General features: G+C 34.3%; 2 protein-coding genes across 2 annotated transcripts; one reads left to right on the plus strand and one right to left on the minus strand.

The window, feature by feature from the left end:
- Positions 1-1,807: 1,807 nt before the first annotated feature.
- On the plus strand, positions 1,808-7,939 carry LOC141822359 (zinc finger BED domain-containing protein RICESLEEPER 2-like). The gene is made up of 3 exons (XM_074709804.1): positions 1,808-1,977; positions 2,246-2,309; positions 5,673-7,939. The coding sequence occupies exons 2-3, from the start codon at positions 2,305-2,307 to the stop codon at positions 7,687-7,689; spliced, it is 2,022 nt and encodes a 673-aa protein (XP_074565905.1). The 5' UTR covers positions 1,808-1,977; positions 2,246-2,304; the 3' UTR covers positions 7,690-7,939.
- Positions 7,940-8,737: 798 nt separating this feature from the next.
- Positions 8,738-22,862, minus strand: LOC141822274 (ABC transporter G family member 42-like). The gene is made up of 23 exons (XM_074709715.1): positions 22,555-22,862; positions 21,149-21,358; positions 20,938-21,022; positions 20,691-20,850; positions 20,546-20,622; positions 20,402-20,455; positions 19,885-19,975; positions 18,461-18,762; positions 18,091-18,372; positions 17,694-18,010; positions 17,087-17,247; positions 16,855-16,964; positions 16,623-16,773; positions 16,336-16,443; positions 16,036-16,202; positions 14,294-14,626; positions 12,648-12,938; positions 12,473-12,556; positions 12,130-12,263; positions 11,813-12,040; positions 9,686-9,857; positions 9,281-9,535; positions 8,738-9,178 (listed from the first exon to the last, which is right to left on the minus strand). Exons 1-23 carry the CDS (start codon positions 22,845-22,847, stop codon positions 8,909-8,911), a joined length of 4,335 nt encoding a protein of 1,444 aa, XP_074565816.1. The 5' UTR covers positions 22,848-22,862; the 3' UTR covers positions 8,738-8,908.
- Positions 22,863-25,750: the final 2,888 nt, after the last annotated feature.

Below are 25,750 nucleotides of genomic sequence, written 5' to 3' on the forward strand. Positions count from 1 at the left end.
AATCTAATACTTAAATAAAATTTGACCTATAAAATATTCATTCTCTTATTTTTTTTATAAAATGGTAAATAAGCCGAATTTAAGTTTAAAATAAATTAAATCATTAAAATAATTATTTAAATTTAACTTGATTTTTTTTGATGAGTTGAAATTTAATTCAAGCTTGGTTTGAGATTTAGATATTATTAAATTTTCAAAATAAATTTATTTAAAATTTTTTATATTTTAAATTTATTTAATTGATTATTGAAGTTGATAATATAAATTTTTTTATTCATTTTAAAATTTTATTTATTTATTTATCATATTTGATAAAAATTTTATTGATAAATATGATTCATATAAATATTGTTCATAAATATTATTCACTAATATTAATCAGTTGAACATATATATATATATATATTCAAGTTTATTTATTTAATTTAAGGAGTTATTTAAATTTATTTATTTAATTAATCTTATATGTATTAAATAAATATAAATAAATTTTTATTAAATTAAATATTAAATTTATTAACGAAAGTTCAGTTCATTTACAGCTTTAGATTACACTTATAGGGTAAAATGTAAAACTACTTCCCAAATTTAAAAAGAACAAAAATAATAAAAAATAAAAAATCAGTGACTTTTGTGAGTTTTTAATAACTGATGGTTGCCTCGGGGAACCTTGTGAAATATTATAATTGCTAACTAGGTTGCTTGTGGTTGTCTTCATGGATAATTTTTTAATTTGAGTAGGACATGAAATCTAAAAATTTACTAAAAGCATTTATATTGAAGATTTAATTAAAAAATATTTTAAAATCTATAAAATTGTTTAATCTTTGTGACTGAATATGAATAAGATTTTGTCGATTTTGATTTTGAAAAACAAATTTACTAAAGCTAAATTAATAGGTATTATGCATTTAACAGTATGCATCCTACTTAACAAAAGAATTTAAATTTTTTTTATAAAGTTTAGTATATGTTTCTGATTTCTAAATTTATTATTTATTTAAAAACTAGCAGTTTCCAATATTAATCTAAACCCTCAATATTTAAAATATTTTAAGATTATCCACACCAAATATTTTATTTTTTTTACATTATAAAACATTAAAAATTTTATTTTTTTCTACATTATAAAAAATTAAAATAATCTTCATGTATTTAAAATAATTAGAGTTTTTTTCTACATGTGTAATGAGTATACATGTTTTATCACATCTAAAAATATTAAAACATTAAGATAAAATTAGACTCTAGAATTTATATTTAATAATAATTGACAAACAATTTAAGTTCAAATCACATGTGCAGTGAATATAAAAATCTAACGGATTAAGATTTACTAAGAGTTTGATAGAACAATAAGTCTGACAAACCAATGTTGAATGGGAAATTAAGAGAATTCACTTCAGTAAAAAGTGGAATCCATCACATAAGTGATTTTACATGAGTTGATTTTTATGATACACAGTTGATTTTATGACTAGAGGTAAATCGAGAAATTATAAAAATTAAAAGAATTCACAATTGAGTGGATTGTGGCTCGATAACTAAAAATTTTGAAGTTAGATGGAAAATCTAGAGAAGTTTTTATTTGAAAATGTTGCTGTACAGTGCCTTTAAGAAATTAATAATTACTGATTTAAAAAAAATTATTTAAACGTTTTTTTTAAACAAAATAAGGAGGAGCGTTGGAATCAGGTGAGTCACTGTGGCTTGGGATGGCTATCAATTTAGGCCCACAAATCGGCCCATGGGCAAAGTTATGTGGCTGTCTCCCTGCTTTCGATCCCGGTGCTCCGCCGCTCTGCGTTGCGCTGCGCTGGTCCTTCCCACCACGGCCCAACCCTAACCCTAATTGCCGGTCCCGACCCAAATCCATTCGGCTCCGCCGGCCCCGTAACGCGGCGGCGTCGTCCGATCGCCGGACGACCTCCTGATTTCGCTCGTCTCGAAGCCAACGGCTCGATTTCCTCATCCTCGGTAGGTCCACCTTTCCCTTGCATTTTTCCAGCTCTTTACGAGCTGCTTTCCCGCCTCCTTGTGGATCTTGTATCCTTTTTCGATTCTTCTCGTTTTTGTTGCTTTTGACTAAGAATTTGCCGATACGTCCCTTTGTTTTTTTTGGGCGATTTCATTCTCCGGGTTTCGGTTGGGTTATTTGGCTGATTCGTCTCCATCTCGTGTGATCTTACCTACGAATTCCGTTTCGAGAGCTGTTACAGGTTGATTTTTATGACTCACTGTGCAGGGCGTCTATTCTTTTGGAATCTCTGAGATCTGCAGAGTTCTACTTCGTCTTGATAAGATATGAGGTATGTTGGTCGCCTCATAGTTTAAATAATAAAGCTGATGTATTTCTTTTCGCTGAATGGTATTTCCCCCCTTGTAATGTGCTATTCTTTTTAAGTGCCTCCTTTTAACTGGGCCTACTCCGAAGATTGAGAAGAGTTATAGAAAGGGGATTGAGCCAAACGAAGCTAAGATCAAGCTGGGAATTGAGAGTAGGAAATTTTTAGTCTCGAAATATCTTCTGCCAGAGTGCATCATGTCTTGCTGAACTGCTGCAATAACGTCGAGAAGCAGAGAAATATTAGAAAGTTGGTGGATATCTAATTGCAAAGTCTAACTCTTTTGCTGTCTGTGTGAATTAGTATTTGTGGGCTTTGAATCGGTGTAAAATTGTCACCTTTTCCAGTTAGAGACAAATGCAATTAGCCCACTGATTATTGTGCACTATTTCTCCATTCGTTGAGCTCCAATTCATGCTTCTATTGCTGTTGAGTCAAATCCAATGCTTGGTGATGCTATTTCTATATCCATATGGGCACCCTACTACTAGAGTGTATAAACAGGGTATTTAATGCAGGTGCTAGTTATTTTCCCTCGTATTGGGTTTTCAAAGAGACATGAAAGATCATCAGAAAATCTGTTTAATCTCTTTCTAACAATTGTTTTGCACCAATCCTATATTGTTTTGACTTTTAATTGCTTCACACAATATACAGGATTTTTAGCTTACTATATAAGTATTTGCTTACTAGATACAATTTTACCCTGCTTTATCTCCACGTTCTTTGAAAGAATTTGATTTGATTCTCCAAAGTTTAGTTTGGCTTCCTTTTCTTTCCATAGATTAACCACTCATTTCTTTTGCTTTGTATGGCCTTTAGCTTGTTCATTGCTCTTGCCACCTGTAGAATCTTCATTCAACAATATTATAGTTTGTTTGCCCACTTTGTTTTTCTGTTCTTCCTTCACACCTAACTCCAGATTCAACTGTTGGGTGTGGGATAAGCATTTTCTATATCTCAACCTTTTGTGTGCCTATGCTTAATGAAATCCGACAATCCATATTCAATTCTCACTTAATGTCATTTGTTTCTCTGAGCCAGGAAAAACTTTTGTTCCCCCATGGCTTGTTTTATCTTGTTGCTTGAATACTTTGCCATTGATCTTTCTTTTCCACCTTTTTATTTATGAAGTTATTTGTCAAATTTCTACCAATTCTTGTTATGATCCACTTGTTTTCCTGATGGAGTCTGTCACCATAAAAGTAGAACAGGTGGGAAAGTTCCTGCCTTTACCATGGCTTTCATATTTGTTTACATGAGGTTGTTACTACCATTTCCAAGAATGGTTTTGAAAGTTAATGTGAATATTCTCACCTCTGTTAAGAGTTTGATATAGATTTTTTTTCTTTATTCTTCCTCCCATTAGAACTTTAGGTTTCAATAGGATTTTGTCACATCCATAAACCTCTCCCTGGCTTAGACTAATCGACAATATATTTTTGTGATACACGTTTCTCTTAATGCATCATCTTGTAGAAGACAACAAAACCATAGATACACTAAATAAGGGTGTGCCCAACCTACACAGAATTATGTACAAGAGTCATACGTTTAAGCACCTTAAGGATAAATACCCTATTTGTCCTCACTTTCAGATGGTCTTTCAAGAATACAATTAGAAAATCATCAATTTGGTTGGCTATGCTATTAGGGACAACTAACTTTTTGATTATACAACCTATGTATTTCTCAGACATCAATTAGGAATTTCTTAGTGTGAGAATTATATGTGGATGGCCTTGGTAGGTTATTTTAGAAAATGCAAGGCTATGGTTGTAAGTAAGCAATATGCTCTTCTTGCCATCCTTAAGGAGAGATGTTTTGGAGATTTTGCCCTAATGTTGATTATGCCAAACAATCAAAGCAACCAAACAATACACATACCTTTACATGCTGCTATTTTTTACTTTACGAAATATGACACGTCCAAAGTATGAATCTTGTTTTAGGACTACCTATTACCAATTGAGATCATGTTTCCATTTTGGTGATCATGGGCAAGTTTAACTAGAAGATACATTTCATTCATGTAGTAAAATCAATGACTGGGCCTTATATAGTTAGTCTGTCATTTAAGGAAATTATTATGTTGATGGTTTACTAACATCTAAAGTATCTAATTGGTTGGAAGTTGCTTGACACAATTTAAATTTTCATCTAAATTCATCCATTGGCTAATGGTCAAAATTGAGGTTATCAATTGTAACTTTGAAAAGTTACTTGAATGTAATCAAGGATTTGGGACTCAAGTTTATGAATTGTCATATTTGCTTATAACAATTTTATAAATATAACAAATATTATATCTCTTATAAATTTTGTCGAGTAATTTTCAAAATGCTCTCCAATAGTCACCAGCTTTTTAAAAATGGTACACAAGGTGCCATTAGTATAAAAATGCTCCCTACGATTTTCATTCTGTAGTCAAACACCCCTGTCCATTGGTATCTTGGTCTTAGGTGGAGGCAATTAGATGGAAGTTTTTTTTTCAGTGCAATTGACATTAATGAAATATTGTGTGTGTATGTGGAAATTTTTAAAAAGTTGTTAAATGTTGGGGGCATTTTGAAAATTACCTAAATTTTTTTTATGCAGCTAAAGCAAATCAGCCTATTTATGTCTCTTCCCATTTATCTAAGTCCACAAAGTTTTATTAAATTGAATTCAACATCATGAAACATAAGGATTACCATATTGGAGATTATGTGGTTATACACATTTGCCCTGAATGTTTCTTTATAGACTTATTTAAAAAATTTCATGCTCAGTTGCTCACTCTAATAGATCTTTTGGTATTATAAAATAGGTAGAATTACTGCTTATGCTATCTTGACTTACCAATTAAATTAAACATACTTGGGATTTTCACTATAAAAGATTTGCTATCATATGAAGGGTGTTTGAGCTTTCCGCTTTTTAAATGGGGTGTTTTAGCTTTCCGCTTTTTAAATTTTTTCACAGGTCTGCTCTTTCATTGTTGGTGCCTATGGTCCCATTTAGCATCAAACATAGTTGACATGTAGGCAGTGATAGCCGTCATAGAAACTCACAAAGATACATAGTCTGTTAGACTTCCATTTGGAATCTAAATTTTGATTAAGGCAGTGAACTTCCTAGTTTTGTCTTGGAGTTGCTTGTCTATTGCATTATAATGTACTTTGGACTTGTGCATTATAATTTTGCAAGCAGTGATGTAGTGTTATTGCAATTTTCTTTAGATTTTATTTGATGAAAACCAAGCTTTTGAGTGGTTTATGTAATCAGGATTGATGGGACTATATTATGTAGTGCATTTTGATAGACCCAGATATATGCTTCATGCAGCTTACCAGAAGGCAATGAAATTGAACCTATCAACACGGAACCAACAACAACTTCAAGACGTAGGAGAAAAAAGTCATCAGTTTGGGAGCACTTTACTATTGAAGAAGTGTCCGGAGGATGTACACGAGCTTGTTGCAAACTGTGCAAGCAAACTTTTGCTTACAGTAGTGGTTCAAAGATCGCTGGCACTAGCCACCTCAAGAGACATATTGCCTTAGGTTCCTGTCCTAAAATAAAATATCAGAACAAACTGGCGCTTGCAACAGCTACAAAATCTGATGGAGAGACTGCCGATCCACCCAAAAGACGTTATAGGTCTTCTTTCTTCTCAAGTGTTTTTGACCAAGACCAAAGCTATGTAAATCTCGCAAAAATGATTATTGTGCATGAATATCCACTTGACATGGTTGAACACCCTGCCTTCATTGCATTTGTTCAAACTCTTCAACCAAAGTTCAAGATGATTGATATTAGCACCATTGAGGGTGAAATATTATCAATATATCAGAAGGAAAAGCAAAACCTCATGCAAGTCGTTGGAAATATGCCTGGAAGGGTAAGCCTAACAATAGGTCTGTGGACAACTAGTCAAACCCTCGGCTACATATGCATTAGCGGACAGTTTATTGATAATGACTGGAAGTTGCATCGAAGAATGCTAAACTTCATGATGGTATCGTCTCCTCATTCAGAAAATGCTCTCAGTGAAGCCATTGGTGTTAGTCTTTCAGATTGGAATATCAAGAATAAATTGTTCACCATAACCTTAGACAACAATTGTTCATCACATGATATTTACAGTGCAAATCTCAGGGATCACCTCTCCAATAAGAACATGCTCATGCTGAAGGGACAATTGTTTGTGGTGCGTTGCTATGCCAATATCCTGAATGTCATTGCAGAAGACGTGATTGCTTCAATTCATGGCATTATCTACAACATCCGGGAAAGTATAAAATTTGTGAAAGCTTCTCGAGCGCGTGATGAAAAATTTGCTGAGATTGCTTTACAGCTTGAAATTCTCAGTGCAAAAGACCTAGCTCTTGATGTCACAACACAATGGAACACGACTTACCTCATGTTACTAGCAGCATTAGAATATAAACAAGTGTTTGCTTTCTTGGAAACATGTGATGATAATTACAATGAGGCGCCATCTGATGATGACTGGAAGAAGGTGGAGGTTGTTTGCACATTCCTAAAACTTCTTTATGACTCAGCAAATGTTGTGATGGGAACAGTTGATCCAACTGCAAATATATTTTTTCATGAAGCATGGAAAATTCAATTGGAGCTGACCAATGCAACTCAAAGTGAGGTTAGTGTGGTTAGCAGCATAGCGAAAGGAATACATGAAAAATTTGACAAGTACTGGAAAGATTGTAGCCTTGTTCTGGCTCTTGCTGTCGTCATGGACCCTCGTTTTAAGATAAAACTCATCGAGTTCAGTTTCTCAAAGATATATGGCCCTGAATCTGCCAGATATGTTAAACTGGTAAATGACAGTATTCATGATCTCTATCATGAGTACGTTACCATGCCACTTCCTTTAACTCCAACTTATGCAGATCAAGGAGAAGCCAACCACGTAAATGGCAATGATAACAATGTCGCCACCACAACACTGCCTGCTCCAGACAGTCTTCAAGATTTCGATATGTATCTGTCTGAGTTAGCTGTAAATCAGCCATCTAAGCCGGAGTTAGATCAGTATTTAGAAGAGTCACTTGTGCCACGAATCCAGGAGTTTGATATCTTGAACTGGTGGAAGCTCAACTATCTCAAATATCCTACCCTCTCAAAGATGGCCAGGGATATCTTAGCTATTCCTGTATCTATGGTTGGTACTGGCTGCTCTATATTCTGCGTTAGAACCGGAAGCCGTGCACTCGACGAATATAGAAGTTCTTTACGCCCGGAGACAGTCGAGGCACTTTTTTGCTCAAAAGACTGGCTCCAGTACTTGCCCACCTTGTCCGAGCACCCTTCCACTGAAATTGTTAAAATGGAAATGTAAGATCAATATGGATGCAATCTGTCTGTATCATTATGTGTACGCTTGGAATTTGTATTCTAAGGCCTGTCACCATTAGTTAGCATTTTAATTATATATATTAGCTTTACAATGCAGGTTTTAGTGGTAGTGAGAACTTAAATTATTTGTACTAGTATCTTTACTTTTTTGTACGGCTTGATTGTATGATAAATTCTTAGTGAATTTGATGTTTCATGCTATCGTCCATTCCATTTATAATTTTTTTCATGAATGCCTACTCGTTTACAACGGGTTTTTAAATCTAGGTACACTCTTGAAGCTTATTGTGTCATTTTATGCTCGATTTTTTTTTTTTTTATCAATCTTGTTTTTTTTATATAAAATTTCTTTATCTCTTCTCATCTTTATGTCCCCTCAAATTATGTCAATACAAATGTTATTTTTTTTTTTTTTATTTTAATTTTTGCTAGTTCCTTTTGTTGTAGATGCCCACCCTGTTTCTGCTGCCCGTGTGATGTAGGGTCTAAATAAATCATTTGGATAACTTGAGGGTACAAATTGTTAGGATCAATAATCGATCGACTTGGAATAGGACTGAGCCCGTCTAAAATGGATGGGGGTGAATGCTCGAATTTAAAATCAAAATTTTTTTACGATACAAAGATTATAAAAAAAATAACAAAAGCTATCAATTGTTAGTACTCACATGAAGTAGTCTGTATGTTTGATTGCTTATATAAGTTTAAACACAATGAAAATATAATGAAAGCTATAAGAACAATGACATTCCTGTCAAATGATTCTACTAAATTGTCCCTTTATAAGAGAAATTAGAGTCAACGTTTTACAATTCTAATCTTAAGAAGTTCACTAGGATCATTATCTCGAATACAATGAATAATAAAAGTTAAGTATAAAAAATTACCAAGAGTTTGAGTCGATGATTTTAATATCGTCCTAGCCCTTTGTGATCTTCAAACATAGTTTGCACAACAACAGGAGCTTTTAGAAATATATTCAAGCAAAAGATTTCTATACATATTGCCTCAATGACTCTATTGATCCCGCCTCTAGTCGACTGGACGTTGTGCAACCACTGATACAGAAAAGGAAAAAAAAATCTACAAGACCTTGTGAAATCAAACACACATGAAATAAGAAAAAAGAAAAAGATTAAATATCTTTATCACTCAATTCTTGCTAGTTCCTTTTGTTTTGCAAGTTTCCTGTACAATTGTTCCTACCTCTGTTGGAAGTTCAACATCTTGATACAGAAAGCAAACATGAAAGCAAAGAAGAGTGCAAAGCCGACGAGCACAACAGCCACAACAGGCATGAAGTCTGCATCGTATCCATAATAGTCCTTGACGTAGTTTTTTATTCTCTGATCTGGTTGGTCAGGCACTGTGATGTATCGTTCGACGTCACCATACTGTGTCACAATTAGCCCATAAACTGTCCATTGCAATGGGCAAATCCAGTAGTACCACAGCCACCACTTGGGAATTCTCTGAATTCAATTACAAACCGATACATGAATCTATAACAGATACAGATATTCTTGAAAATATATTCTTTGATTGGGCCAAACATTTGAGAATGAGAAACTTACTGGTCTAGGAATCAAAAAGCCGGAGAAGAGGTTAAAGAGTGAGTAGAATGTGGCAGCAAGGACTGCAGCAACTTGTTGATTTGGTGAGAGCGAGACAGCCATCATTCCGTAGTAAGTGAAGTATAGGAAGGAGAAGAAGGAGATGAAGTAGAACCAGAAGAACTTGGCCGCTGTCCATTGGAAGCTCATCATGGAGTATATAATAATAGAATAGTACAGCGCCTGAACCAGCACATATGGTATTTCCACAAGCACCTGCAATAAAGATTATCATGAAGCTAAAATTTGCTATTTGTTCGACAAATTGTTCTATCTCAATTTTTGTTTGTGAAACAATGGATGAGCCCACCAGTTCACATGCAGAAAATTTCCATTGTGGAAGATTACCGTACATGGAGCTCCTACCTGAGAGAGAGCATATGGTAAGGCTGAGTAGATTCCAGCAGCTCTTTCTCGATAAAAGACCGTCCTCTCTATCGCAACAAGTGGTTGCACTGTCCCACTGTTATTGACACCAACAAACATAACTGCTGCATACATGGCTCCAATGACAATCCTAAGATTGTTTGAACTCCCCCTGCACCATCAGACAATTATTGACATGTAATATAAATTATATGGTATGAAAAGATAGTTATGAGAGACCTCAAACACTTTTGGGTGAAGGCAGATTTTGAACCTAAGACCTTGACAACTTCCAAAGTCCTTACAACTAGCTTTGCTAGTCCTCAATATATATATATATATATATATATATATAGAGAGAGAGAGAGAGAGAGAGACATTTATTATGCATTAAATTATATAGTCTGTTATATTTTTATTTGAAATACATAAAGATTAAATAAATTTCAATTATTTTTTTATTATTACATATTCGTACATTATTAATTCTGAACCACTCGCTTAAAAGCAATATACTATAGAACAACATTTAATATACTATAGAATCTAGATTAACAAATTTGACTTTACGATCTGAGTGCATAGATCATTGTCTGAATTAAAAAAATAGTGAGAGTGAAGCAGGTCTGACAATCTTATGTAGAAAAGGATCAAATATATTTATGATCTTAACTCTTAGCAATGTGCAAGTGAGGATTCGTGTACAAGTGGATCCAATAAAGAGTGTGAGCTGAAGATATACATCATAACTGACTTTAAATGACCATTTGCACAAGGAACACAAATTATATGGAAGGGCTTCTAAGAGTTCAAAGAAAATGTCTTTTTTGCCAGGTTCATTATTCAAATTCATCAGAAGCTCTGATATGGCATAATACATGATTTTAAAAAATATATAGGATATAAAATTATAAAAATTATATATGAGATATTGGTAGAATTCAGCGTAGTAGGGGAAATGTTCTACTATGGGTTTTAGAAATTATAAGGCACTTTGTACTATTTATAAGAAAAAAACATCTGTTCAAAAGGAAAAAAAAACATAATCAGTTCTGTCTTCCACTCTCGTAGTACCTCCCTCATTAAAGTGCTTATAATCTATCCTCATCCCCTTTCTCTCCACTCTGGCACCAAGCTAAAAAAAACAATGATTGTCCATCTTTCATCTGTGATCTTCTCTAGTTAATGACCATGGGCCTCTCCTTTCAACTGGTAGGACATCTCAACTTCTCCTCAAAGTACAACCAGCCAGTTTCCATGAGAATTTAAGAGTCCATTTAGGTTTGAGTTAGTTCATGTTACTTACAGTGGCTCTGCTTTGTGTTAAAATGATGGCAATTGAAGCTGCCCAATTGTAAGAGCTAAAATGCTAGTTCTCCTTTTAGATTTATCACCTCAAGTCCTTGAACTTCTGAACACTTCTGATGTGTCCCTCTGATGTTTTTTTTTACAATCATCAGTATAGTGCTAAAAGATGGTTTCCCCCCTAATTTAGCTCAGTTAATTATTGTGATACCATAATACAGATATATGCATGCATGTCAGCTTTTGTCTGTATTAATCTTGCAACTTAATATAATGTGAAGTTCAATAAAATTTCAACATCTTCTAACATTCACACAATGGCATTATCTTATTCCTCCATGATGCATATTGCTAGTGATGTGATCATCTACAGATTATCCAAACCTAGTCTTTGTTTTTCTCTTTAGTTCCAAGGACCGTTGCTCCTATGTTATCGATCCTTTTGTTCAGCCAATACCAAATTATGCATGTATTGTACAGACCTAACTAAATTTTTTATTTGGCTCACAGAACCCTTCAAAACCCTTGGTACTTGGGAATCTTATTCAGACACCTACATTTCCTAGTAATGATATCTAAAACTATAATAAAGAATCATAGAATAGGTAAGGTTCCCTATGGAGGAGCCACCATACATTTTGTGCTCCCGAAGAGGGATGAATAACATGAGTACTAGGGTATGGGCATGAAACATGATTCTGCTAATAACCTGATCTAGTATATATAAAAAATTTGATCAGGTAATCAATTTTCTAAAAGATTGGATTACAAGAAAAAAGGCTAATCTTGAAGATGAGAGTAACATGTTCTTGACTTAATTACCTCTTCAGGCCAATTCTCCAGAAAATGGAACCTAAAAGCAAAGCAGTGATTAGGGTGAAGAAAAATCTGACAAGGTTGTAATCAGGGCTTCTCCAGTAAGTCAACCACTGCTTCCAGAGGCAGGCTCTGAACTGTCCCCAGGTAGACTGGGAATGCTGGGTAGGGAAGAAGAGATCACTTGTTCCTGCTGCTGGTTTGCTCAGCTCACTCACCAATGCTTTGTTGTGCCTGACCATAGGTTCTCAAGCAAAAAAAGTAAATCCAACCATCCTCACTTAGTACATATGCTATACATATAAGCATTGTATTTCACTTACTGGAACAGATCTGATGATCTGTAATACTCAGCAAGGTCCATCCCTAAACGTTCTTCAGAGGCAACTGAACTTATTTCTAGCATCCATGTTGCAGGGTTATATTTCTCCTGCATCTTTGGTATTCCAGGAATTGCCTAACATACTCAAATTAGTATTTTGTTATTGGCACAAAGTTCAACCAACTGAGAGTTAAGCAAGAAAGAACTGTTAATTGAAATTTGTTCATTCCTGTTAGCCTGTAATGATAAATGAAAAATACTAACAAAAATTTGATTGATTAATAGAAGGCTGTAAGAAAGAAACTGAATTTTAGTGGCCTGTTTTTATTGACAATAATGTGTACCTCGAAGTATTCAATTATTTTGTGAGAGTTTTTCCCCAAGGGCCCAGCATATATCAATTGGCCTCCTCTTTTCATTAGTAGAAGCTGTCGCAGCAATAAATATATGTTATTAGCTCCTAGATAAACACCAATTATAAGTAAAATTTTCACCTAGCGTTAGCTAGAGTATAGGGACCTCATCAAAGGCCTCAAATATATTGATACTTGGTTGGTGGATTGTGCAAACAACAGTTCTTCCAGTGTCGACTGTGTTCCTGACAGTTCTCATGACAATAGCTGCTGCTCTTGCATCAAGACCTGATGTTGGTTCATCCATGAAGATGATAGAAGGATTAGCAACAAGCTCTACTGCTATTGTCAGCCTCTTCCTTTGTTCTCTAGACAGTCCGGTGACTCCTGGAAGGCCTACAATGGCATCTTTCAGGTTGTCAAGCTCTACTAGGTCCATGACTTCATCCACAAATTTCTGCCAAACAAAAGGGCCTTAATGGTGCCTTTGGCTTAATAGGATAAGAAATGGAATAATTATTTCTAAGAAATGGTATTAGACCAAAGAATACAAAAGAAAGTATATTTTGTAGTTTGGATCATGGAATAGAATATAGACGATTTTTTTTTTTATATTCAACTTGCAAAAATATTGGAAGTGATAGACAAGGAATAAATGATCCATAATACAAAAATATCCCTACTAATAACATTTCATTTGTCCAGCTCAACCATCCATTTTGCTCAGCCCACATAAATTCATTAAATCCATCTCATTGTCAACCCAAATCCCATGACCAGCCCGGATTGCCTTTATAGTTTGGCCTGCCTGATGGCTCAAATCACCCAACTCAGCAACCTCACTTTATTCACTGGGCCTATCTAACCAATACTGCCACCTTATCCCCGTCTAGTAGATTTGAAAATTGCTCGGTCACCAATTTGCTTGGCCTCCTGAAATGCCTGCTGATCAATTTAGTCAACGAGATCAATTCGACTTATTATGCTTATTCGGTTTGCCCATCTCGTCCAAATGATATTATCTGCTCAACAAATGTAGTTCACTCGATCCCGTTGCTAAATTTGCCCGATCTCAACCACCTGAAGACCATTGCAAATTTTGTTTATTAAATCAACTTAGGATACTCTACTTGTCTAATCCAGCTACCCCGCATGGTCTGACCTACTCATCTAGATTGTCTAATTTCCTAGGTTTGTCCAACAACTTGGCCCCCATCCGGTCCACATTACTTGCTAGATTGACTTGATTCTCTTTGTCACCAGGTTTGCTAGCCCTCCTGACCCACAAGGTCCTCTTAGTTGACATGGCTCAATTGGCCAAACTCATCCATCTCTCTTGATTTACTCAACCCATTTGATACATGACACATCTAGCTGATAGGAATATGTATACAATTGAGAGTTGAATACGGTACAAATAGTCATTTTTTGAATTGGTGTGACGAATAGCTACGAAAGATAATAAAGGTAGTATAACTAATATTTATTTTTTAAAAATTAAATAAAGAATTATTATTTCAAGAGAATTCACAATGATAACATAATTGTTCATGCAAATCCCATGCACCATAAGTTTATTCTATTATCATCCATGCTTACCTGCAAATAAGTTAGGACAATAAAAGGATTGTAATAAAGATTAAGAATGGAGAAACAAAGAACTCGATGGCTCATGGAAACTATGCTAATGGTCTGATTGAGCGACCAGTTACTCTAAATTTTACCATATAATACAAAGATCAAGATTTTTGTTATGATTATTAAGATTTCATATAGACAAAAGAACTTTAGAACAGGAAGTATTAATCTCACCATTTTTTGTTCATCATTGATTTCCTGTGGAAGTCGGAGAAATGCAGAGAATATCAACGATTCTTGGACTGTCAACTGTGGTGAGTGGATATCATTTTGCTCACAGTATCCTGAAATCCTTGTAAAGGTCTCTTGCTTCTTAGGATAGCCAGAAATTCTAATGTCTCCTTGGATATATCCACTAGTCTTTCGGCCAGCCAAAACATCCATCAGAGTGGTTTTTCCTGCACCACTGACTCCCATAAGGGCTGTTAAGACTCCTGGTATGAAAAAACCTGTCACATTCCTTAGTAATTGGAGCCTATCTTCAGTAATCCCTTGATCTTTCATTTCCTGAGGAACAATGGAATACATAATTATTAACAAATTTGTTTAAGCACTGGTGTTTTTTATCATTGTATCTAAGTTCATTATAAGCATCAAGTCCAGGATACATGCTTTAAAAAAAAATAACCATGTTTCTGGCTCAACAAATTGTACATGAAAAATTCTAATTGTAATCTATGATATTAAAAACTATGGCACATGTTTGTAAAATTGTATTCTATGATGTACAGAACTGTAGTATATTGATATCCAACCTCCATTAGAATTGTCATTATTGATTGATGTAACTTGTATTTTAGGGAGAGAGAGTAGTGATAAAACTTAGGTAAAGGCCCCTTCACCCGCGATGCTTTCATCACATGACATGTGTCTCACAAGAATCTTAAAACACACTATCACATTGTATACAAATATACTAAAATAGTGCAATTACATATACTAAATTGGTTCACCTTTGTATACTAAACCTAGTGCTCCTAGAATATAGAACTAGTGCACCTACAATATGTTAAAACACCATGCACTTTATATACTTGCATTAAAATTGGTACACATATTTTTACTAAATTTGTGCATCTAAATCTACTAAGTTGGCGGACCTTGAAATTTGTAACTTTGTGAAACATCCATTTTCTTATTATCATACTTGTATATTATATATAAGCTACAAAATTGATGCACCTATGTCTACTAAACTAATGCATCTAGGTATACTAATTGATGCACCTTAGAATACATAACTGATACACCAACAGTCTACCGAAACACCTATATCTTTTAGTATATTTACTTGTAAAATTCTGTAGGGTAAGTATCATGTGAAGGCACCCTTAACTATATCGTGGATGATATCATCTTCACCCAAGTTGATTCTGAGTAGGCTAATGACTTGCACAACTATTGCAATCTCATAGAAATGGCATGACAAATTAATCTACTAAAACACCTATATCTTTTTTATATTTACTTGAAAAATTCTGCAGGGTAAGTATCATGCGAAGGCACCCTTAAGTATATCGTGGATGATATCATCTTCACCAAAGTTTTTTCTGAATAGGCTAATGACTTGCATAACTATTGCAATCTCATAGAAATGACATGACAAAATTTTAATTTGACAGGATCAAATGTCTTTTACATCAACAAAAAGGAGATTGTAGGATGGACAAAGCACTTTGACAACTTGTGACATCATTCATAATAAATGCAAAATTGCACTTAATTATGTGATCAGCTTGAGCAAATTGGATGGATTGTTATATATATAGTAGTTTACAACATTTAGTCATTTAGGAAGGTATATTTTTTGTTGAACTTTATTTGCAAATACCCAAGTTTTAAAGAGCTTCTTGATATGGAGAAAGTTTCAAGTTTCAAACAATAAAGTATGTATAACCTGCACATATTAAACTTACTGGAGGCATGTCGACAAAATAAGAGACTTCGTCAAAGGACATAGCTAGAGGTGTGAATGGAAGAATCATTCCTCTTGTAGGAGCAATTCCAGTCGCTGAATTGATGTACATCTCATGATTAAACTCATTGATAACATTAGGGCTCATTCGCATCATCAGTACTTCACCTGAAAAAAAAATAATCATTTTCGACCACAACAGTAAGATTGTTATTCAACTCTTAGAATTTTAGTTTGAAAATAGGTGAGCACTTGTGTTGTTTCCATATTTTTTTTGGCAAGGCACAAGATAGAGACTCACTCTTATAGTCCATCCTTTTAATTCTTGGTAAATCCTGAATTTTATCTTGGATTTCTTCTGCTTCCCTTACTGTCTTTTCAGATATAATAGTTCGTGGCTTTCCAATAGCTGTTTTAGATTAAAAAAGTTAGCTTGGTATACAATTAGCCTTTCTCTAGATGAATCCCTTTTAAAATTTTATTTTGAAGTGAAACATAACTTGGCCCACAAGAAAATTTATAACATTTCTAGTCAGATTGGTTAGATCTTTTATACCCTTTGTTGAATATAACAGGTTGATTACGTACGGTTCAAAAACATGAGGCAGAGTGTGGATAGCACATTGAAGAGGATGATGAAGCCTAGGAGTCCAGCAACTCCAATCCAGTACCACCTGTCCTCTGCAAACACATTGGCATTCTCAAGGATACTAATTCCTAGTGGTCTTCCGTTTGATGCCTAGCATGAAATAATTAGAACTTTCAGTTATATATTAAAGACCTTGAAACACAGGGAAATGTTTTTGCAAATCCAGATTACCAGTTTGTCCATCCACCTAGGAGCCAAAAACTCATTCACTACTAAAGCATTATATGCATAGGTAAGCGGTGAAATCCAATATCCCCATATCCACCACTTAGGAATTGTATCTGTAGAAGAGAAAGATAAGAAATAAATTATACAAATCATTGAAACATCAAGTATCACTTGTATTTCCAGTACATTCCATCAAATCCTTAATGCATGCAGAAGCAGAGTTATAGATGAATACTTTTTGGTAGAATGAAGCCTCCAAGAACAAACATGATGAGCACTGTAAGTGCCCCACCAGTGTTGGCAATCATCATAGACCTGCAAAGCCCAGCAATGCTTTTAAACAGCCCAGCTGCCATCTGTTGGATCAAGAATATCACCAGTAGCTGCTTGAAGAACCTGTGATGAGGATTACCAACATAAATATAAGTTCCAAAATATCTTACCATCAAAAATAACCTAATTGGTTTCATAATTTCAGTACATAGGTGGTGACATTGCACCAATCAATGAATTGGTATAGGCAGTTCATCACTTGAAATGGTCCAACGCATTCAACTAATCCTAGCTAACAAAAGTCCAGGTTCCACTCAGTTTATCAAATTTTTAACAAACTTGTGAACACAAATTATATGGAGGTACTTTGACAGCCACTTGATTTGACTGTAATCCTAACTGTTGCTTCCAAATTAGTGGAAATGCAACCCAACAGCTAGGGGAAATGCTACAAACTTGTATGGATACAAAATATTGCTTCTCTATAAAATTTGTATTATTGTGTACAATCCATGACTATCGAATTTTGGAGTTAATAATACTCTTTGGAGAAAGAAATCCAACTCTACCTGTTTGCAGCTGGGGAATATCCTATGGTGTAATAAGTTATACTAGTCCATACAATGGCCTCCAAGATGGATATCGGTATCCGCAGGAGAAAATTTGGCAAAGTGAACACCCATGCTGGGTAGAAGAGCAGGTCCTTGTGCTTATAGTACACTGGAAGACGCTCAATGGAGATTGACAACTCTGCATAGCCATTAAATATGTTCACGATCAACCCAAAAAGAAGAGCTCCGATGTAAATGACACCATCATCTTCATTTCTGAAGTGCATCCGCGGCTTCACCCACACAGTCGAGGCTATGAAACCCATTATGACAATCTTCAATTAGAGAAAAATAAGACATTAATGCACGACAACATTAACAAAGAGGTCAACTTGATTTGTAAACAAAATGATACCATAACGGTCTTAGAGATATAGACGACGGAGTTGCGTTTAATGAGGAGCCACTCCTTGTTGAAGGAGGCCTTGAGAAGATGTAAGCAAGAGACTGACTTCTTAGAGAAGACGAGAGCAACCTTGTGGTTGCAGGCCTTATCAAAGGGGATAGACAACTCGTTTGCCAGGTGTAGACCAACATGGAATCTTTGGAACCGCTGGACAAATTCAGAAGTTGTAACATAGCGGTATGGCTTATGTTTGTCCACCCAATATTGTGCTTGGTCCTTCCTCGATGTCACCTACTTTTGTATGGAGAATCAGAATAGTTTACCACTTAGTAATGTGTACCTACTGATTTGCAAGTGGAATCGAAACTTTAGAATATACCTCTTGCAAGAAATCAGTGATCCCTTTACGCTTGGGACAATGAAAGCCACAAGACTCAAAGAAGTTGAGTATGTGGTTGCAGGGGCCTTGGTAGACAATTTGACCCTCGCAGAGTAGGATAATGTCATCAAAAAGCTCAAAGATCTCAGGAGCAGGCTGGAGGAGAGACATGAGGATGGTGGCCTCACTAAGGTGGACAATCTGCTGCAGACATTTGATGATTTGGAAGGTGGTGGAGCTATCAAGACCAGTTGAAATTTCATCCATGAAGAAGACTTTTGTTGGTCCAACGATCATCTCACCTAGTGTCATCATCATGCCATGAATGAATGTGAGAAATTAGGAATAATTATTTTATCTTTATAAATTTCTAAAACAAGTACTCTATAATTTGGTTGCATAAGTGATTTTGGAATATAAATTCTCATGAAATAGTTCCCTACTATTGAATGTGGACTAAGTAAGATATTCTAGTCTATTTAGGTAATATATAAGCATGTTGGATGAATTAAGCAAGTTGATGTAGTTAGACAATAAGTTCAAGTAGACTTACTAGAAGGTTGAACGAGTCAGGATGGATATGTAATGTGAGGGTCCAATAGGGTCGAAGGGGCCAATTAGACTGACTAGGAAGAACAATCAAGTTTGTTGGATTACTCAAGTGTCATGGGTAAGCTAATCAGTCGGTCTTGTTGATTGGGATAGAGTGGGAGGGCCATTCAAGTTGGTCAGGTTGTACATATTGGACTAGCTTGCTAGGTTTGTTGGCTAATCGATTGATAAGGCCAAGTGAGCTAAATGGGAGGATTTGACCAATTGAGTCAAACAGGTTGTTCAAGCTAATCAAATTGAGCAGGTTGATTAATCAGATGAGTTAGGTGGTTTAGATAGGCCTGGCAATTTGAATGTGCTAGTGTGAACAAGGGGTCCAACACATTGCATGTGTTGGTTGAGTTAGATGAATCAAATAAAATTGTCATACAATAATCCTATCACTATGACACTTAATCTTTATTTATTATAACATTTTCACAAACCAAACATAAGAACAATTATCCCATATTTATTTTATATGATAAAAAAATTAAAGGATAGTTATTCTTATTGTATTTCTTTATTTTCTATTCCTAGAAATAGCTATTATATACTTTATTTGTTCTATCCTATCCCATGCCATGTAGGATTCAGAAATGAATTTATGACTTTTGGATTGTATTTCAAAGTTTAAAATCTGATAAGAACTAAATTATTATTTTTTGGATAAGTTCAATTGGATATTGGATAAAATTAATTACTCTAAATCAATGATCACAACCTTTATGTCCTTCTTCATCCATATGAGTGCACGCACTCACACACACACAAAAAGGAAAGAAAAAAAGAAAAGGTTACATGAATCCCTAATGTAAAAAAAAAAACCATACCTGTTGTGAGACGCTTCTTTTGACCTCCAGAAATACCCCTTTGCATATCATCTCCTACTATAGTATCAGCACAAACATCCAAACCTAATATCTACACAATCCCATTGTTCAAGACTATTAGTTAGATTTCTTTAAATAAAATAATATAGAAGCAAACATAATTTTGAAGAGCAGATTCAAACTTAAACCTTTAGGAACTTTAGCAATAACTTCCAAAATGCTTACTGTACCTCAAACCTATTAGTTAGATAGACCACAGTTAACACTTTAACTTGTTGACTGGGTCAATTATCTACAAATAGAATATTCTTGGTCTGCTCATGATGTGTCAATTGTGAGTGACACAAGAAAGATGAATAGTTTTAACAAAAACAAAAAGAAGAAATATTACAAGTTTCCACAACATTATTTTGGACAAATGGGTTTGGAGCATTGAGACATACTTCAATCAAGTATTTACAACTCTGACTTCTTATTTAAGAGCATGTCCCATTAAGTAATCATCAAATTCAAATACCTTGAGGATGTAGTCCGTTTGAAGATTGCCCTTCACTCCTTCAATTGATGTGGCCTGAAGTTTTCAAGGAAATTAAGATCAATCCACCATGCATAAGAAAAAATTGTTTCCTATATGGTCCTTCTAATCCATCAAATTGATGACCTTCATGAATAGATCTACATCAGCTTCTGGAAATATTCCTGCATCTTTCTCCCTTCTCAACAGCTCCAGAAGAAGATCTAACAAAATAATTAATTCTCAACTATTGTAACCTGAAAAGGGAAGCAATAGATCAACTAATGAGTACCATATCTTGCTCCTACTCCTTGACACCTTGCTGAGAAATCAAGCGTCTCTTTAACAGTCATTTCCCTAACATGGACATCATCCTGACTAATGTATGCTGCAGTTTTCTGAGGCACAAACTCGTCTAATCTATATCCATTATATGTTACCTCTCCTGTTGTCTGCAAGTCAAAGTTTTGGTTTCAGTTCAATTTGATAGTCACAACTGATCATTAATTGCAAAAGCAAATTAGTTATCTGACATCAACCTTTAGAGTTGGGTCAAGCTTCCCAGCTAAAGCTCGCAAAAGGGTGGTCTTCCCTGATGATGGAGGGCCTAATAAAAGTACCATCCTGAAATTAAGTTCACAAACAAAGATACTAGCAATATGGTTACATAGCCTTTTCAAATCAGCATAACACTAGTTCTTGTGGAGTACTTGATGAGTTGAATTAGGATATACATAATGCTTTGTTCACCTTGACGGTTTTATGGTTCCTGAGATATTTTTCAAGATGGTGAGGGTGGTTTTTCTGGTGAGGTTTATACCCAAGAGACCAAGTGCCAACTCTGCGATGTCTCTTACTGTGTTGGTAAGTGTTGGTAGAGCTCTGTTTCCCACATGACACTTGGCCTCTACATTTAGCTGCTCAAATCTTACTTCTACCGTTGGTAATTGGATGTTGACTCTGCATCAAGATTCTCATGTTAATTTAAATTACCTTGTTGAACCCACCAAGAGATATTCTGCCTAGCTAGCCCTGCCAAGCCAGCTCAAAACATGTACATAGTTGATGATTTATATATTATTGCTACATTGATGCCATTACTGATTCTTAGGATAAGAAAGTTTCTTGCAACTTGCCCACTAATGGCCAATAAAAACAAACCTGGAGCCTAATTGATTTCACTAATATTTTCCTAATAAACCTTGAGAGATTCTGCATCAGCAAGGGATAACCTCACTAGCCTACCAGTTAGGATGCAACTCTGATGTAATTAACAATTGAAAGACAGAGAAAAGACAAATCAATCAGATGGAATAGAGTTATTTCTCTTAGATTTATTTTTGTGCCATTACCATTGTTTCTTATCATGCAATGAAAACAATTAAGGCCAAAGTTAGTAAAACACAAGGACAGAAATAAGATACACATGATAGGACACAAATTCTATGAATCCTCCTCCCTAAGTGATTTTAAAGATTAGAGTACACTGATCTTAAAGTAACAAGATAACACTGAATTGCACTATATGGCTTTTGAAACCATAGTATATGGGTAAACTGAATACTAGTATACAGGTAGGGTAAACTAAACCATAATGTGAGCAGTCTAGTATATAATCATTGAAACCAAAGTACATGACCTGTGTAATAGCAGCATATCAGTAAACTAAACTGATAGGTATTGCATCCTTAATACATAGATTCTGTAAATTCACAAACATAGTATATGATCTTCCAAAGCATAGTATTTAGAAATTTCCAATGTGAATATGTTTCTATATGTATGACCTTCTAAACTGTAGTATTTAGTAGTTCCTAATGGTACTATAGCAAGGGGAGCAGTGCTAAAGCTGAGTACAATTAACTTGCTTTAACATTCATGTTTTATTGATGGAGCTAGCCTCTATAAGATCACTTATGAAGGAGGGCTCTCTAAAGTTTGTGTTTCACAGTGAAAGTAGAAACAAATATGATTAAATTGTGATGCAAAACAGTTTTTTCAAATATAAATTTTCTAGAAGTAAGCAAGTATACTAAGCTTGAATGTAAAATGGCGAACTCTTCAAATTTTATGCCAAGAAGTATTACTTTTACGGGTAAATTAATAATAGGAGGCTATTGAAAACTGGAGACGGGTGGCAACTATGGATTTCATACTTGTCGATACGGTTGCGGAGCTTGCTGAGAAATCTCTCGTTGTCCTCCTCGGCAACCTTGAAGACGCGCTCGATGAACTCTCGTCTCTGGTTGACGCCCAGCTTGCGCACGTCGACCTCCTCATGTTGGTACTGCCGCCGGCCACCGCCAGCTTCCCCCGTCGTCACCACGGAGCGGAGGATCCCAGTGCGGAGCCGCTGGTAGGTGGGAAGCTTCTCCAGCGCGGCCCGCCGCAGCGCGTCCTCGTCGTCCTCAACGCCACGGAGGTTCCCGCGCGTGACCACTTGCTCCATCCACCAATTCGCGATCTTCCTCCAAGGGTTGATGGTGCGGCTGAGGCTTCGACTCCGGCTCGCCCGCTGCCCCCGATCCACCACCGCCACCGTCCTCTCCAAACCTCAAACCAGCCAATCCTTTTATATCTGCCCTAATGCTGTCCGATCGATTGCGCGGAGATGGATCGGAACTGGCGGACAGTGGAGTAGAGGAGGAGTTGGACATCACGGCCAGTGGATCCGGTGGATGAGGAGTTGGAAATCGCTGGCACTGGAGAGGAGCAGGATGGGTTGGGGCGGTTGCAGCGCTGCAGCTTGAATCATGCAGCCCGCAGATTAATTTATGATCAATGGTAAAACTGATAGAAACTTCAACAAAATTCTACTGCTGGCCGATCTTGAAAACAGCGAAGAGGAATGTGATCTACTGCTGGCCGATCTTGAAAAGACTACAAATGTCCAATCTGAGTTTCCTTCGAGGCCTGTTCTGGAAGATGAGATTGAGAAGGTTATCGAACCTGCTCTAGTAAATTTTTGTTTCTTGTTGGATCTAATGATGAACTGCAACTGAACCGAATTTGTTTGCTGTTTGCCGACTCCTCTGGAAGTTGCTGGAAGCAACAAATTCTGAAAATTTTCAGAAGGTGTATGATATTTTGATTCTGCTGCAAATGTTGGAGCTGAATGAACTGATGTTGCTGGAATTGATAAGAAGCTACGTCTTTGATATGAAGAAGCTAACGAAAGCTCTAATACTGCATGGTGCGCTGCATTGCACAACCGGGCAGGCAGGATTAAACCTGACCACAGTTTGAAATCGTTAGTTTGATAGTTTGAAATTATCAAATTGGACCATATTTAAATCCTTAATTTTAATTATCCAAGATGATTATAATTCAGCGTTTGAAATTGTCAATTTATGATTCGTTCAAAATTATTATATTAAAAAATTTAAATTTATAAATTTATAAAAATAATTAAAAAAAAAGGATTTGCACTTCTTTCCTTGTATTCTCTAAGTATAGGAGCATCAAAATCTACATAGTTCTTTTTCTTTTTCTTTTTTTTTAACTCTTTTAACTGTATTGTCATTTACTTCAATTTCTCCTTCCGTAATATTCGTTCTTTTGATATTAAAATTTTCAACTTTATCATTTAAAAGTTCTTTGATTTTTTTTTTTTACTTTGATCCCATTGAATAATACTTGAACTTCCCTTGAGAGATAAAATCAATCGTCGATCATCCAATATATTATCATCGGCACTGAATGCCGATTCCACAATAATTGTTGACACAAGTTAATTTTTTTTTTTTTTTTATGATCATGGAGAAGATGGAAAAATTTTAAGCTTTTGTGACAACTACTTTAGGATATCAAAATTTATTTCATTATCTACTTCATTAAAATGAAAAAAAAGTTGTAAAATAATTCTTAAATTCTTACGTGGGACATGAGGATCTTGTGGACATTTTGTTCGTTCTTTTAATAAAAATTATACTTTTGTAAGTTTAAATTACTATTATAAGTATTTTATATTTCAAAAATATTAATTTATATTCCATATTTTATACTATATTCTTTATAAATATCATATAAATAATTTTAATATTATATACAATTTAAAGATTTAAGAAAAATCTTTAAATGAAATTAAAACCTTATACTACAAAATTAATATTTCTAATAAAACTTCTAATGTTTAGGATCTAAATCAAATGTAATTAAATAAATTTTAAAAAAATAAAAAAAAATATTTTTCATTTCTTTTTCATTACTAATACACAAGAAGATATAACTTTACTATGTTCATTTAAAACTAATACTACATTATAAAAATTTATTAAAACTAAATGAGAAATAGAAATATTTTATACTTTTATAAAGTTATAGAATAATAAAAATTAAAAAGTTATTCGGTTGTATAATTAAATATTTTACAATTTTATAAATACTACTATAAATATTTTATCAGTATGAAAATAAATATATATTAATATTATTAATAATTTATGTAAAAATAAATATTAATATGACATATACAACGAATATGATAAAATAAATTACCAGTAATAAACAAATTTTAGTTCATCAATACTAAATACTATTAGAACAAACATTATTAAATGATATTAAAAATATTATGAGTTAATTTATATTTTTTAAAATTAAATATAATAATTATGAAATATTGTAAATAATATATGATTCATCAAAAACTCTATATAAGTTAATAATCTTTTTTTTTTGGATATTCTAAGAGTTATCAATCTAATAACAAGTCATGCTCATATATGAATGTGTTTGCCAATGATCACTTCAAATATCAAATTATGAAGAAATTTTATTATTTAATTTACTAAATTTTTTAATTAATTTTTTTATTTTTTATTAATTTTTTAATTGCATGAGTAAGTGTATTTCTAGAAAGATTCTTTACAAAAATCTTCAAAAATGTATTTAGATCCAAAACTAAATAAAAGATGCTCTAGAAAATAAAATTTTAACTAATGATTTTCTTAATTTATTATTAGAATAAAAAATAAATCAAAATTAGTAAAATAAAAAATCAGAATGATCGATTCCATATTTCATTAGGTGCTTCATTTTTACATATCGTTTCAACCACCTATAGTCACCACCGACTTAAAATTTGTAGGAAGATTATAATGTTTACATTTTACATGTAATTCTCTTGACAAAATAGTAATATTCTTAAAATATTTAATAAAAATAAAAAATTTTAAAGGAGGAACTTCTTGATTATGAACCTCCTCGACCTATTCACTATAAAAAGTTTATATATAGTTTTTAGTAAGAATCTTTTTGTAAGTAAAAGTTGAAAGCGTGTAGAGATTGCAGAACCAAAGATTAACCGCCGGTTCATCGATTTTTATTAGACTAGAACCGTAACCGGCCCAA

Source organism: Curcuma longa, chromosome 2, assembly GCF_044706935.1.
Source record: "Curcuma longa cultivar G26 ecotype Majalengka, Jawa Barat chromosome 2, ITB_CL_G26_1.1, whole genome shotgun sequence".
NCBI classification, from domain to species: domain Eukaryota; kingdom Viridiplantae; phylum Streptophyta; class Magnoliopsida; order Zingiberales; family Zingiberaceae; genus Curcuma; species Curcuma longa.

Coding starts and splice junctions, on each gene's coding strand:
- LOC141822274 (XM_074709715.1), bottom strand. CDS start 22,847: ATGGAGCAAGTGGTCACGCGCGGGAACCTCCGTGGCGTTGAGGACGAC. Junction 20,851..20,937: donor AGCTTGACCCAACTCTAAAG/GTTGATGTCAGA, acceptor TTTGACTTGCAG/ACAACAGGAGAGGTAACATA. Junction 17,248..17,693: donor TATTCCCCAGCTGCAAACAG/GTAGAGTTGGAT, acceptor TCCTCATCACAG/GTTCTTCAAGCAGCTACTGG.